General features: G+C 51.1%; 1 protein-coding gene across 1 annotated transcript; it reads left to right on the top strand.

Annotated features, from left to right (window-relative positions):
* The first annotated feature begins 2,086 nt into the window (after positions 1–2,086).
* Positions 2,087–12,562, top strand: LOC104659594 (actin cytoskeleton-regulatory complex protein pan1). Its single transcript, XM_010359674.2, has 2 exons — positions 2,087–2,503; positions 12,300–12,562. Exons 1-2 carry the CDS (start codon positions 2,302–2,304, stop codon positions 12,440–12,442), a joined length of 345 nt encoding a protein of 114 aa, XP_010357976.1. The 5' UTR covers positions 2,087–2,301; the 3' UTR covers positions 12,443–12,562.
* The last annotated feature ends 594 nt before the right edge of the window (positions 12,563–13,156 follow it).

Below are 13,156 nucleotides of genomic sequence, written 5' to 3'. Positions count from 1 at the left end.
ATAGAAAGCCAAATAATTGTTAGGGGGTATGGAGGGATTGACCAGAGGGCTATTAATTGGAAGGAGTTACAAGGGGGCCTTCTGGTAAGCAGGAAACATTTTGATCTAGGTTGTTGTTACACAGATGGGATCTATGCAAAAATAAATTGAGCCAGAGGTTTAACATTAGATTCTTTGCCGTATGTATACTATATATCAACAAAAAGTGAAGAAAAAGTAGAAAAAGAGACCCAAACAGAAAAAATTCTGGGGCCGGGCACGGTGACTCACGCCTGTAATCCCAGCTACTCAGGAGAATCGCTTGAACCCGGGAGGCAGAGGCTGCGGTGAGCTGAGATCACGCCATTGCACTCCAGCCTGAGCAACAATAGCGAAACTCTGTCTCAAAAAAAAAAAAAAAAAAAAAAAAAAAAAAAAAAAAAGGGAAAAAAGAAAGAAAACATTTTGGAAGCAAAATTTAGTTTTGTCATACTTCTACATTCATATTTAAGTGGATATAGAATAAAATTCCCATTTGGACGTATTTTCTCTCAGCAGTTCAAGCTCAACAGAACCTGCAAATGAGAGGAGGCTGCAGAAGCCAAGGATAAGAAGACACATCATGGCTGGGCGCGGTGGCTCATGCCTCTAATCCCAGCACTTTAGGAGGCTGAGGAAGGCGGATAACCTGACGTCAGGAGTCAAGACCAGCCTGAACAACATGGTGAAAACCCGTCCCTACTAAAAATACAAAAATTAGCTGGGCGTGGTGGCGCACGCCTGTGGTCCCAGCTGCTCGGGAGGCTGAAGTGGGAGAATCGCTTGAACACAGGAGACGGAGGTTGCAGTGAGCCGAGATTGCACCACTGCACTCCAGTCTGGGCTGGATCAAGACTCCATCTCAAAAAAAAAGAAGAAAGAAAAAGAAAAAGAAAAAGGACACATCAATCCTAAATCTAAATGTGGTACACACCTAAGAAGACACATCAATCCTAAATGTAGTACACACCTAATAACAGAGCTTCAAAAATACATGAAGCACCAAAAATGATAGAATTGAAAGGAGAAATGGACAAATCCACAATTAAAGTAGATATTTCCACACTTCTCACTTGGTAAAATCACTTGTAAAACCACTCTGCCCATTTTACAGAGGAAAAAACTGAGGCCTAAAAGGATAAGGGGTGAGGACTGAAGTCAGTGGCAGAGCCAGGCTTAGGACCCAGATCTCAGGCACTCTCTACCTGCCCCCTGGACAACCACCTGCAGGAAGGGACTGGATTGTGAGGGGGTGTCCCCAGTCCCATGCAGGCTAAGGAGGAAGCAGGGTCTCAGGGCTGAGGTCAGGCACGGGGGCCACTCCTTAGAAACCAACCAGCCAGGAATGCCACTGTTTGTCATAGTTTCACTGATTGTAGGGAGGTTAGAACCTCTATTTGGGTCTCAGAAATAAAGAGAAGAGCCTGCAATTCCAGGATAACACGGTAACAAAGGGCCAAAACGCAAAGGCGTCCTGAGGGCTAAGATGGAAAGTGAAACTTTCAAGCTCCTTCTCTGACCTTGGCCAAGGTCGTTCCCTCTGGGTTCCCAGAATAGGAATGAACCCATGTAAGGCACAGGGAACAGAAAAAAGGAGGCAGGTAGAGGGACAGCCTTCAGCCTGGTGCAGCCATCCCGGTGGGACAACCCCAGGCAGGAGCCGCTCGGTGTCCGAGGATGGCGGGAAGTCGCTGGGCTGCGGCTGGGGCCGGAGGTGGGCGGAGGAGGGTCCGGCGCTCTCTTTTTCTCCAGATACGGAGCCCTACGTGTGGATCAGTCGCCTCCCGCCCAGGGTGTGAGCGCCCCCTCCCTTCTCAGCCTCCTTCGGCCTCGCCCCTCCCTCTCACATTTCCAACTCCCAAGGATAACTTGTCGCTCGCTTCAGACGCCCATGGCTTCTTTCAGTCCCTGGAACTCGGCTTTCTCCTCTACCTCTTTTGTCTATTTGTGCATTTGATGGTTTCTCTGGGCGCGCCCTTGGATCTGCTTCTCTCTTGCCTGTTATATTCTCTCTCTCTCTCTGTCTCTCTCTCTCCCCCCCGCCCTTCTCTCTTTCTCTGCTCTCTCTGGCCATCTGGGCGCTGCTCCTCCGCGCCTCTGGCCTTCCCGCGGCGCGCCAGGCCCATCTCCTCACCAGCAGCTCTGGGATCCGACGGCGCCGCGGGTGGGGGCAGGTGAGACGGCCGAGCCCCGCCCGGGCGGAGGCAGGAAGCGCTCGCGCCAATCCCCCTCCCGGACCCTGTTCTCGCCCGCAACTCACTGGCGCCAGGGGGACGCAGGAGCATGAGCCCCTTCGCGCCCCCAGCGCCGTCGGCGTCGCTGCCCCAGACACAGACACTGCCTCGAGAGGCTTCACAGAGCGGGGGGGCAGAGGGCGGCGACCCGGAGCCGCCTTATCCCCCGCCTTGGGCGCCGTCACAGTCCCCAGAAGCCCTGGGCTCCTGCAGTCTACCAAGACGCGCGGCGGACGGCGTGGTTCCGAGAGGTAGGTGAGGAGGCGGGCGCAGCCCTTCCTCTCGCAGCTGGGGACTGAGGCGTGAAAGGCCCCTCTCCAAGCTGGACAGCCCCGTGGCCCGAGCTTTCAGGACCGACTGCCCGTGGCAGGCGTGGGCTACCCAGGGCCACCGGCTTAACCTTGATCTCCAGACCGAGGCAGTTTCCCGGGTGGGGCCTCGGGGCGCACCCGAAAAACGCCTTGGCCTTCCCATGCGGTCGCACCCGACCCTACCTCTCTAAGAGAAGGTTTGTGTATGGGGAAAAGGGTCGCCTCCCCTCATTCTACCGGAAACCCTGGCTCCCCAGAGCCGGGTGCTCAGTGCCCCGCCCAGCCTGAGGCCCTGCGTCCTGGGCCTCATGCTCACAACCCCGGATTCCAGGCGGATGAGAGAGGCATGGGCCAGCCACCCTGAGCAGCCTTGGGGATGAGGAATCGCTTGGGAAGGAAGAAGGGCCACTTTTCCTAATGGAAATTAGAAATTGGCCTGGAACTCTTAGTCTAGACAGAAGCCCCCAGGTCCCCAAGGTGCAGAATCAGCTCTCCCGCGCGCTGTCTCTCTAGCTGCCTCCTAGCGTGGAAGGGGCAGAATACTTGGGGGAGTCTCTTGCTTTGGCTTTTGGGGGCCGCATAGGTTTCCTTCCCCTCTGGACTGTGAGCAGCCTCCTGCCTGAGAGACCGTGTATCTGAATCTAAGGAATGCCAGGAGCCGCCATCTTATTTGAACCTCACACTCACAAAAACAGGGCATGTGCATTTTTGTGGAGGGGCCTGTTGTTTATGGGAGTAGGCAGAGGGCATCCAAAGGATTTCAAACTGTATGGACTGACTCATGGGTCAATACAAAAATTATTCGCCTTTGAAAAGGCACGTAGAGAAAAGCAAGCATAAAGGGGTGTGCATCGTGCATCGTGGGTATTGTGGAGTCTGGGAGGAATTAGTAACCCGCAGGAGTCAGCTAGGAATCTTATATGACAGCAACTATGCCTCTCAGAGTAGTTAACCACCGTTTAAAGATTGAGGATTTATACAGACATGCAAAAGAGACATGAAATTATGTGCTCCCAATTGTGCTCAATAATAAAGGCAGTACAAGGGAAATTCATATTTTCATCTATATGCCTCCTCCCTCCTGAAGTAGACCATTGCTTGGTATATTTCACATATTCCACATACCAGAGGCGGAATGTGCAACTGACTGCCCAGGACTGTGCTTTCCAGTACAAATGGAAGCACAAAGATGCCTAATGGAGAGGACTTGAGTTCTCTTTTCTCAGTGCACTTCCCTAATCCTTTGAGGAAGCAAGTCCGGGGAGCCGTTCCTGATATAATCTTCCCTCCAAATCCCCTTTTGGAGCTGCAGCTCCTCGCTTTCCCTAAAGTCTGGTGCACTTGGCTCCAAGTCCCCATTTCCTCAGTTCAGAAAGGATGAAGCCTCCTCTACCCCAAACATATAGCCCTTGGCTCACCAGGAGAATTGCTCACCTTCTGCCGTGGTTTAGAACACCACCCTACACAGGCATACACATACACACTGCCCCAGAAGAAATGCAAAGAAAAGCTTTGCTAGTCCAAGCAAGGTGTTGTGGGAGACCTCAGAGACCCTTAGAAAGAGCCTTACTCTCCACATTGCAACTTGAAAGACCCAGGACATCCCTCCCACCCCCACAACAGACACGGTTCTCACCACCTGGGAAGGCACCAAGCCCATGAGGACAGGAGAATCTGTGGGGCTGGGAACTTCACATCCTACCCACCCTGCCTCCAACTTCTTTTTGTTTCTGGCCAGATTAAAAGTCAAGCTTAAAGTGCTGTTGGGTTGGAGAATTTTGTTATTTTAGTCTATTGTTTCCTCTCCCTAGTTTTCTTCTCCCTCATCTTCCTTTTACTCCCAGGTTTTGCCCATTTTTTCTCTCTCTCCAAACAGAAAATCTGTGAATTTTCTGGGCTTGAACAGAAGGAATGAGGAGGGAAAGGAGGGAATATTTGACCTATCCAGGCAGCAGTCAGAACTGTAATTGACACCAAGTCATCCTAGCAGACCTTGTCCTCACAGGCTTAGAGGATATTTGATTCTACAGTCCCCCACCAGCACCCCAAGATTGAATGGTACCTCCTTCCTCAAGAGGGACTAAGGATTTGGGGCTTCTGCAGTTTTCAAAAATGGGAGAAGACAAAAATGCCATCATTATTCCAGTGGCCAGGTGTGGAGGGAATCTGCAGTTTGGCCAGAGGCCTGGTCTCAGAGAAAGGAGTCTTGAGGGCTGGGGGGTTGGGGCAAGACCTAGGGCCAACTTGGTTCTGACCCTGCCTGCCAGTGGGGAACCTTGGGCTCTTCACCAAGTAAAGGCAAGATCAAGGGATTGGAGGTCTGAGTCCCTCTCTTGCCTAACTGCCCCAAAGGCCCCAGAAACTACTCTGGGCCAAAACTCAGAAACAAAAGAAAGAAACAAATACTGGAAACACCCAGATTTATAATCTGCTTAGACACCCAAACTCATCCTTAAAGCAGTAAATACAATTTATCTCCTTGGCTGCCTTGCAACTTTGCACTCAGTTTGGCAATGTGTAGATGGGGTCAGCTTGAGTTTCAGAGCTTGGGGGTCCAGCGCTCAATGTCTAGACAGCTAGATCTGCGGCCTCTCACCTCCTTTCCTCATGTACCTCCTCTTGCTTCCTTCACCTCCCAGGGCTTCTCAGAAAGTGACAGCTTTCTTGTAGAACTGTGAAATCCCACAATTTCAGAGGATTTCAAATTCCTTGAACTTCAGGTTGAGAACTATTTGGATTAATTAGAGAAGTTTGTGTCTGGAAAATGTTGAGACCAAACGCGGGTCTTTACTTTTTTTTTTTCCTTTAGCTGATCTCAGTGCTTACCAGGTCAACTTTCACCTTTAAAAACACCCTGGTGGCAGTGTTTCTTTGCCACCACTGTCTGTAAAGCAAATGGCAAAAGCATCTCAGAGCTTTTAGTTGGGCCAGGGAATTCAAATGCCTCCTTTCTCAAGAAGATGCCAAAGTGGCCACCCTCAGCCCACTTTCCATCCTTGCCTCCTCTGCCCTTTCCCCAGCTGCAGTTATAGGAATAATGGCCTTTAACTTGCAGAGATCATTAAAGCTAAAGCCCTCACTCTTTCCCATCACCCCTCTTGGGGCCGTCTGAATCACTTCTTCCACAGCCCTCCTCTTTTGAAGCACTCTCTAGTACTGTTAAAGGCCGAATTTCGGCTAGAGCGAAGATGGGGGCTTAGTCCAAAATAACCTAGATATTAAGTAACAGTAATGATTTTTTTAAAAGGTAACTATGAACTCTAAAGCCTCAACCACCCAGAAAAGTTCCTCCTTAAATTGTTGACGGCGCTGGTGCAGACACGCAAGGACTGGCCAGAACGCCAGAAACTCCTTTAAGGAGAGAGAAGTCAGTGCCCAAATTCCTCATGCTTTAAAGCAATATAAGACTAGACAGTCCAAATTTTTACTCGTTAAACCTCTTCTTACCTCTTCCTCAGGTCTGTTCACTCCTTGGTCCAGGGAGTTCCTGGGCTCCAAGGTTAACCAGAGGGAACCAGAGGCTCCCCCCAGCAACCTTCTCGCTTCTGGGCTCCTCCTGGGGGCTGAGTGGTCCCCTTTGCCTTGCTATTCCCGCTGCGGCTCCTAGGGGGACAGCTCCATGGGATCAGGTCTCTTCGGGGGGTGGAGGGTCGTGGAAGTCGCGACCAGGGGTTGGAGACCGCTGAGTCCCTCCGCTGCGGACCTGCCTGGGACTGGGTGGAATGGACCAAGTCCTCCGTCTTGGATTCCCTAGTGCACGACGGCGAGCGCTCCGCAGTGCTCCGCTGGCGATCTGCACCTGTGTCCCGGGGCTGGGCGCAGAGTGAAGAACTCCGTGCAAGCTGGTGACCGGTTCCGCTACTGCCTCCCTGCTGTGAGCAGGAGAAGAGGAAGTCTGCCCCATAGGGAGGTGGCCGGGCGGGAGCCGCAGAGTCAGCGTTGAGAGGAGGGTCAGGGGCATCTCGGGATTCCGCGCGCCTTCAGCTCCCTCTCGCAGACAGCCCAGCCTCGGGTTGGCGTCGCAGTGATGGAAACTGGGGAGGGCCTAGGTTGGAGTCCCAGTAGTCCGGAGGAGGGGGCCAAAGCAGAGGATTAGGAACCGGGCTTTCATATCCAGCCTCGGCTCCCGGAAGCGGTACTTAAGGGGCGAAGTGAGGCCACAATTACAAAGGTGCGCCCTCCGATGCCTCAAGGTGAAGGGCCTGTAGATTCACAACCTCCGCCGTCGGGGAAGGGGGAAGATGAGGTGTGATAGGGAGGCTATATCCAGCCACCAGCGCAGGGAGTGGCTCTAAACGCTGACCCAGCGCCTCGCCCCAAGCGGGATCTTGGCGCGCGGATAGACCGAGCCCGGGGTGGGGCGCCTTGCAGGGCTCCCTCGCCCTTACCGAATGAGCATCTTCTTCACGATTTGCTGCTCAGAGAGGGAGTGGGTCCTAGTCTCTGAATCTCAGCGCTCCCGACTACCTCGCTGGTCCTAAAGAACAGTTCATCTGCTCCCTCCTGGCCGCCTGTGCCAGCGCCGCTCACCCACTTTTCCAGCCCTGGATTTCCTCTCCCCGAATGCGACCTTCCTTCCCACAATTAACAAATGATCTAGCGAAACCCCGCCAGGTCCCCAGCAGAGGAGCACCTCCATCCGCCCGAACCAGCCAATTAATCAGAGTATTAAGGAGCCTGAGGAGTTGTAATTGGGTGGTTTGGGACGAGGGGGCGCTGAGGAGGTCATTAACCCCAGCGTAAAGATGGGGAACGGAGACGCGCCTGGCCGCCTCTGCCGCCCCTCTGGGCTCTTCTTAGCACGCGGGTTTTGGCCACTCCACCTGCCTGCTGCGCTCCAGTTCCCACCTCCAGTCCAGCTACTTCACTTCTCTGTCATTCTCCGTCTTTTCTCTGACAGCCGTCCAGGGCCCCTTTCTTTCTGCCTACTTCTGTCTACCTGTCCAGCTGCCTCTTGCACCCTTTTTGTGACCCAGCGGCCAAGAAAACTCAAAGGTCATAGCTGTTGGCCCCCGCTGATGGTCTCTGGGCTCTGGGGTCTCAGACAGTTCCTCAGGGCTGGTTGGAAATGGTGGGAGCTGGAGATTTGGACACTATACCCATTCCCCAAGAGAAGGGCATTTGCAAAGGGGAAGTGTTTCCTGAAACGTTCAATTCTCTTTCGGTATGAGATGGCTTTGGACAAGGTGGCAAATGGCGGAAGGTCCAGGCCCCAGTGGATAAAAGCTCCATATCACTTTGATTAGAGACACAGAGACCTTGCATCCTCCTTGTCTGAAAAGGCAAATACGGAGGAGGTAGTGACTGGGTGTTGTGGCCTGCCTGGTCTCAGTCCAAGAGTCCCTAGCACCTGCGACCTGGTGCCTAGTGTTCCAGGAAGTCCAGGTGACAGTGTCTATTCAAGCTTGTGAAACAAGAAATTGTTTGTCCTTTTAATTTGTCTTGTCAGATACCCAAGTCTATTACAACGCCTCCCTCTGCATTACATTTTTGGTTGGTTGTATAGGAATGGTGGATGAGAGGTTCTTAACATTTTGGGGGGCCGCTCCCTGATATGATCATTTAAATTTTGATGAACAATATTGATTCCCCTCTACCCAGAAAAAAAAAAAATGCACTTATGTAGTACTCACCAAATCCCACAATGTCAGAGAGTTTCAGTCTCCTGAGACACCAAGTTAAGAACTACAATTTGGATAGATCAAAGGAGCTGGTGTCTGGGAAATGCCGTGGCCAAATATAGTCAGTTTACGTAGCTCTTCACCCTTTCTCTTGGCTGACATCTCCATTTTGCCAGGTCAACCTTCACCTTTAACAACACTCCGGTGGCAGTGTCCTCTCCCCACCATTACCTGTAGGGTCTGGTCTCCCAGTGGGAGTCAGTCTTTCCTTCCTAGCAGCTGGGAGCCTGAGAATGTGGGAAGAGCTTTGCTGGGGAAAGCTGATCGTGGACTGGCCAGCAGTTGGAAGTGCAATGGAAGGAAATCAGGCTTAAGCAGCTTCCCAGGGACTTAAAACCATACCAGGACTCCTGAAAGGGAAGACTATCTGGAAACAGCCTCCTAAGTAAAGCTGTCTGTAAGTCAAGCAAATGGGGATTGGCCAACAGAGTGTTCCTTTGTGTCCCTTATTGACTCACTTATTACTTTTCCTCAGGGACCCCAGCTCTACTTGAGGCTGATTTAGCCAAGGTTAGAGGCTAGGGAATACCAAATGCTGGACTTAAAGGGGAAGGATTTGCTCCCTAATGTTTTAGTAATCTTTTTTTGTAAGAGATAAACAGCATGTGACCCCTGACTATCCTGGGGGACCTCCTAATTATGCCCAGCCTCATGGGTTGTGTCCTGTTTAGACAAAGAGTGTAAAGAAGGACTTAGCTGTTCTTCCCCAACCTATTAAGTTTCCTGGCCATCTCCCCACCTGTGTGAATTGACCAAGCTAAATCTCCCAGGAGAAAAATCAGGCTTCTTTGGGGTCTGGGAAGTAAATAAACTTCATTTTTCGAGGACTATGTTAAGACAAATTAGGATAACTGGAAATTATCTGGCTAATTGTACCCTCCCCTCCAAACATACTTATACTCCAAACCCAAGCCCTCCTAGCTGCTCCTCAATTGTCTATACATTTCAAACAAATGTGACTTGGCACAGGAAAGACTCCAACTCATTTCTAGTTGCCCCTCTCTGCGCTGCACAACCACCACCCACCTGCCCAGCAGTTCGAGGCTGTGACAAAAAACCAATGGTTGGCTAATAGTATTCAGACCCCTGCCTGAAAATACAAAGAAAAAAATAAACAATTCTCTTCTTGGGACAGCTTAAACTGGATAATCCTGGCTGTGAAAACCTGACCTAAATGCTTTTAATCAGAGCAGAAGAAATATATGCTCATTTGCTCCTTACTTTACTAATTAAAGAAAGCTAATTGGTGTTCTCAGAAACTTCCGACTGAGGGTTAGGAGCCTCTAGCCATCTCTTTGCCTGCCCCACCCCTCCTGCACTGGGCCCTGCACTGTGGAGTTGGCCTTTTTCTGATAGACAGTTGGAAGGGGGTGCTCCCGACCTTCTGGCTCCACCCCTGCATTAGGACTTTGGCCCTGAAAAGGCAGTGCTGCTATTGGCCAGAAGTTTTTGCCCAGCAGGCTTGTCCCCTTTCTTGTGTCCTGGACTTATTTCTAGGAGCCAAGACCTCTTGCTGGCTGCCACATCAGCACTGCTAACTGGTAGGGTGCAGCCCTGCTGAAGCCCCAGAGCTCAGCCCAGTGCTGGGCACAGTAGGCGCTCAGGAAATGATTGCTGAATGTGGAATGAAAGTCCCCAGCAGGCAAAAGCCTGTGACTTCTTTCAGTGGGGCGGTGGTCCTCTAGGACGAGTGCATGGAGAACTTCAGGGCCGCCTCCTGGGTACCCAGGAAGTAGGTAAGACCTGGTTTTTGTCAAGCATCTCTCAGATGTTCTGTTTAATTCCAGCTTCCTGGCCCCCTATTTCTTGTCTACCCATTTTCTAAGGCAGGACCATGCTCACCGCAGCAAAGGGAAAGAACTCCTTGAAAAGTCAAAGGAATACAAGTCACCACTTCTCAGACCTTTCCCCTGTGAGATCCAGATACTTCAGGCTAAAGGGAGTTTGAACCTGAAATGAGCCAGATAATTGCCCCAATTCTCTGTACCTTATTGAAGAGGTAGTTACAGGTCAAGGGGTCCAAGGGGCCTCGCTTTTATAGACATTGCTCTAAGTCAAGAGAATACGTTATACATATACAGCTGAGACACACACACTCCGTCCTAGACCGGCTCTCTGTGAACAAAGCAGATTTCCTCCTTGCCACTCACCTCCTATTCCCATTTTCCCCCTCCTCTTTTCTCTTCTTCCTCCTCCTTGTTATTAGTAGTTACTATTTACTAAATGCTGCCTGTGCACCAGGTATTGTGCTAAATGCTAGACACATAGTAAATCATAGTACATTAATTAATCCTTACATTAACTTTAAGAGTTAAGACACCAGATTTTACAGATGCAGAAACTAAGAGTTATTTTTCAAGCATGAAACACATGTGTGTATGTGTGTGTGTGTGTGTGAGAGAGAGAGAGAGAGAGAGAGAGAGAGAGAGATACGGGCAGATCTGAGTGCTCAAGTGTTATAAAGATAGAAATAAAGAAAATTGAGAATGAGGAGATCTTAAAGTTTTGAAACATAGAATGCTTTAATAGGATGCAGATAGTTTCTCCTGCCCTAAAGTGAACAAAGAAGTGAGGCAATTAACTGGCTAATTCCAAAACCCAAATGCTTTCCCTTGAAATGGGCGGATAATGAGGCTGACAGTATGTTCACAGTTGAATTCGCCTGATGTTGCTCCATTTTTCCCCCTTAACTTTAGCGAATCCATTGGGCAATCACAGTGAGATGCACAGACGTCGCCCCGGACGTGCACATATTCACACACACTCACACACAGGAATGCTGACACACACAGACCTGACTTTATTCTGCCTCTAGAGTCTTTTATGACTCAACCTCCGGAATGAAAATAGGGGTTGGAGCGAAATAATGTGTCCGAGGGCGCAGCTGCTCCAGATGTGCGCTGGGTAATTAGGCATCCTCAAGAGCTCGTGCCGGCTGGGAAATGCACCTCTTGTGGGACTGCAGATCCCAGCAGGCACCCATCATAGTCTGCCCCATAGTAGGTGCCTGTCCTTTGCTGCCTGGTCCCAGCAGCCTGTCCCTCCTCTTCTGCCCTTCTTCCTCCACAGGTGATTCTCTGGCGCCTCTGTTTTAGGAATAACTGCAGAAATGTCTCTCAGAGGGCTCTGCAGTATAAAATGGCATCTCTGCCACAGGGGAAGGGGAAGAGGGACCCTGGTTTCTCCTATCCTGCTCTTCCTAGGCCCTGGACGTCTCTGAGGGGCTCATTCCAGAACAAGACTTCTCTTTCCTTGCTCCACAAGAATTTAACAAAGAGGCCCTATTTGGGTCAAGTAGGAGAGTGGCCTGACTGGCCCTAACACCCCTGGTTTGGGGGCTGCGGAGCAGTCCTGTTGCTGGCAGCTTCTCTTAGTTGTTGAGCCTCTTTCACAAAGTGTTCGCACTTCTCAACTTCCCTGTCCAGTAGGTCTTCATCTGGGCACCTTGGGGCCTAAGGCACTTGGCCAGGGTTGTGCAGCTAGGGAGGTCATAAGTGAGGAGTTAGCATTTATTGGAAGAGAGGGGACTGGATTTGTCCTGGCTCTGAATCCTGGCCCAGCTGTCCCTATGTCCGCCTCCAGTTTTCTTATGGGCCTCCACAAATTTGAAATTCAAGAAACGCCAAACGTCCAACATAGAAAACACCAAAAAGCTGCCTTTCTGGAGATGAATTTTGCGTACAAGAAAGACACGTTTTGAGGGGGTGAATCGTTATGGTAATTTCGGATAAAGAACATTCCCCTTGGAATAGAGGGCTCCTCCTCCAGCCCTGCTTCACCACTTTTAATAGCTGCTCTGATCTTGGGCTAATCACTTAATCCCTTCGGACCTCAGTGTCTTCTTTTGCAAGCTGGGGGAGGGGGTTAAAGATGCTGGCGCTGCCCTCTAGCCTGCTGCTGGGGAGATCAAAGGAGATTCGGGCTGTGGAAGGCTCCCTAGCGTCGGAGATGGGGTTAGGAGGTAAGGGCCAGGGGGTGGGGGCGGATGGGGCCTTAATTAGCTGTGGATTTCTGTCCCAGCGCACTCATTTAACCGTGTTTCTCTTGGTTGGCAGAGGGCGCCAGAGGCGACATGCCGGCGGCCAGCTCCAGGCCGAGCCCCGAGCGCCTGCGGGAACAGGCCCCTTCACCCGGCGCGGGACGCAGAGCTGCGCGAGAATCTTGTTCAGCGCGGACTCAACGCCAGGGCGCCGCCTAGAGGTCGGTTTCTCTCTCGGCCTCACCCGCCGGGAGACCACAGCCGCCCCAGCACAGCTGCTTCCCCAGCCGCCCGCCGCCAGAAATAGGAAAAAAAAAAAAAAAAAAAAAAAAAAAAAAAAAAAAAAAAAATCCAGCTGGGGTCTAGGAACTCGGCTTCTGGCACCTCTAACTTCTCCGAGACTGTCTCCTCCCTCCCCGCCCCGTAATGAACCCCGTGAAGGGAGACGGGCCGGGAAGTCCCAGAAATATTTATTCTTGTGACTCTCACAAAATGGAAGAGGGTCTCAATTTTTGTTTAAGGATCTTGTGTTCTGCGTCTGTGTCTACACTGCCTTCTCTCACCATCCAAATTGTCCAGCCCCCCCCCCCCCCCCGCCCTCCAGTTATGCTAGAACTCTGCTTTATCTTCAAGGAAGAAAGGGAGTGGGGAGAAGCTACCTCTAAACCCTCCAGCATGGCCATCAATTTTCTTAATAATTTGGAGATCAACATGCTTTTGGAAAAATGTTTGGAAAACGTTTGGGGGTGAAAAGAAATGTTGCCTAACTGGCCTTTACTCACCGAGTGACCATCATCTCAGCTAGTTAGTGTATGAGCGGCACCAGCACCCCGGCCATGGGTGTCCGTGCTGAGCTTCTGAAAGTTGACTTCTCCTTTGGGGAGCCCTCGGAAAGACACAGCTGGTATCTATGGGAACGGCTTTGGGGTGTCC

This window comes from Rhinopithecus roxellana, chromosome 19, assembly GCF_007565055.1.
Source record: "Rhinopithecus roxellana isolate Shanxi Qingling chromosome 19, ASM756505v1, whole genome shotgun sequence".
Lineage (NCBI taxonomy): Eukaryota > Metazoa > Chordata > Mammalia > Primates > Cercopithecidae > Rhinopithecus > Rhinopithecus roxellana.
Note: the sequence above shows the minus strand (reverse complement) of the source record. Positions and strands in the feature narration are given on the sequence as shown.

Bases quoted from the DNA above. Each gene is read 5' to 3' on its own strand.
- LOC104659594 (XM_010359674.2), top strand. From the start codon at position 2,302: ATGAGCCCCTTCGCGCCCCCAGCGCCGTCGGCGTCGCTGCCCCAGACA. The intron at 2,504-12,299 runs GTAGGTGAGGAG...CTTGGTTGGCAG, and splicing joins GGACGGCGTGGTTCCGAGAG to AGGGCGCCAGAGGCGACATG.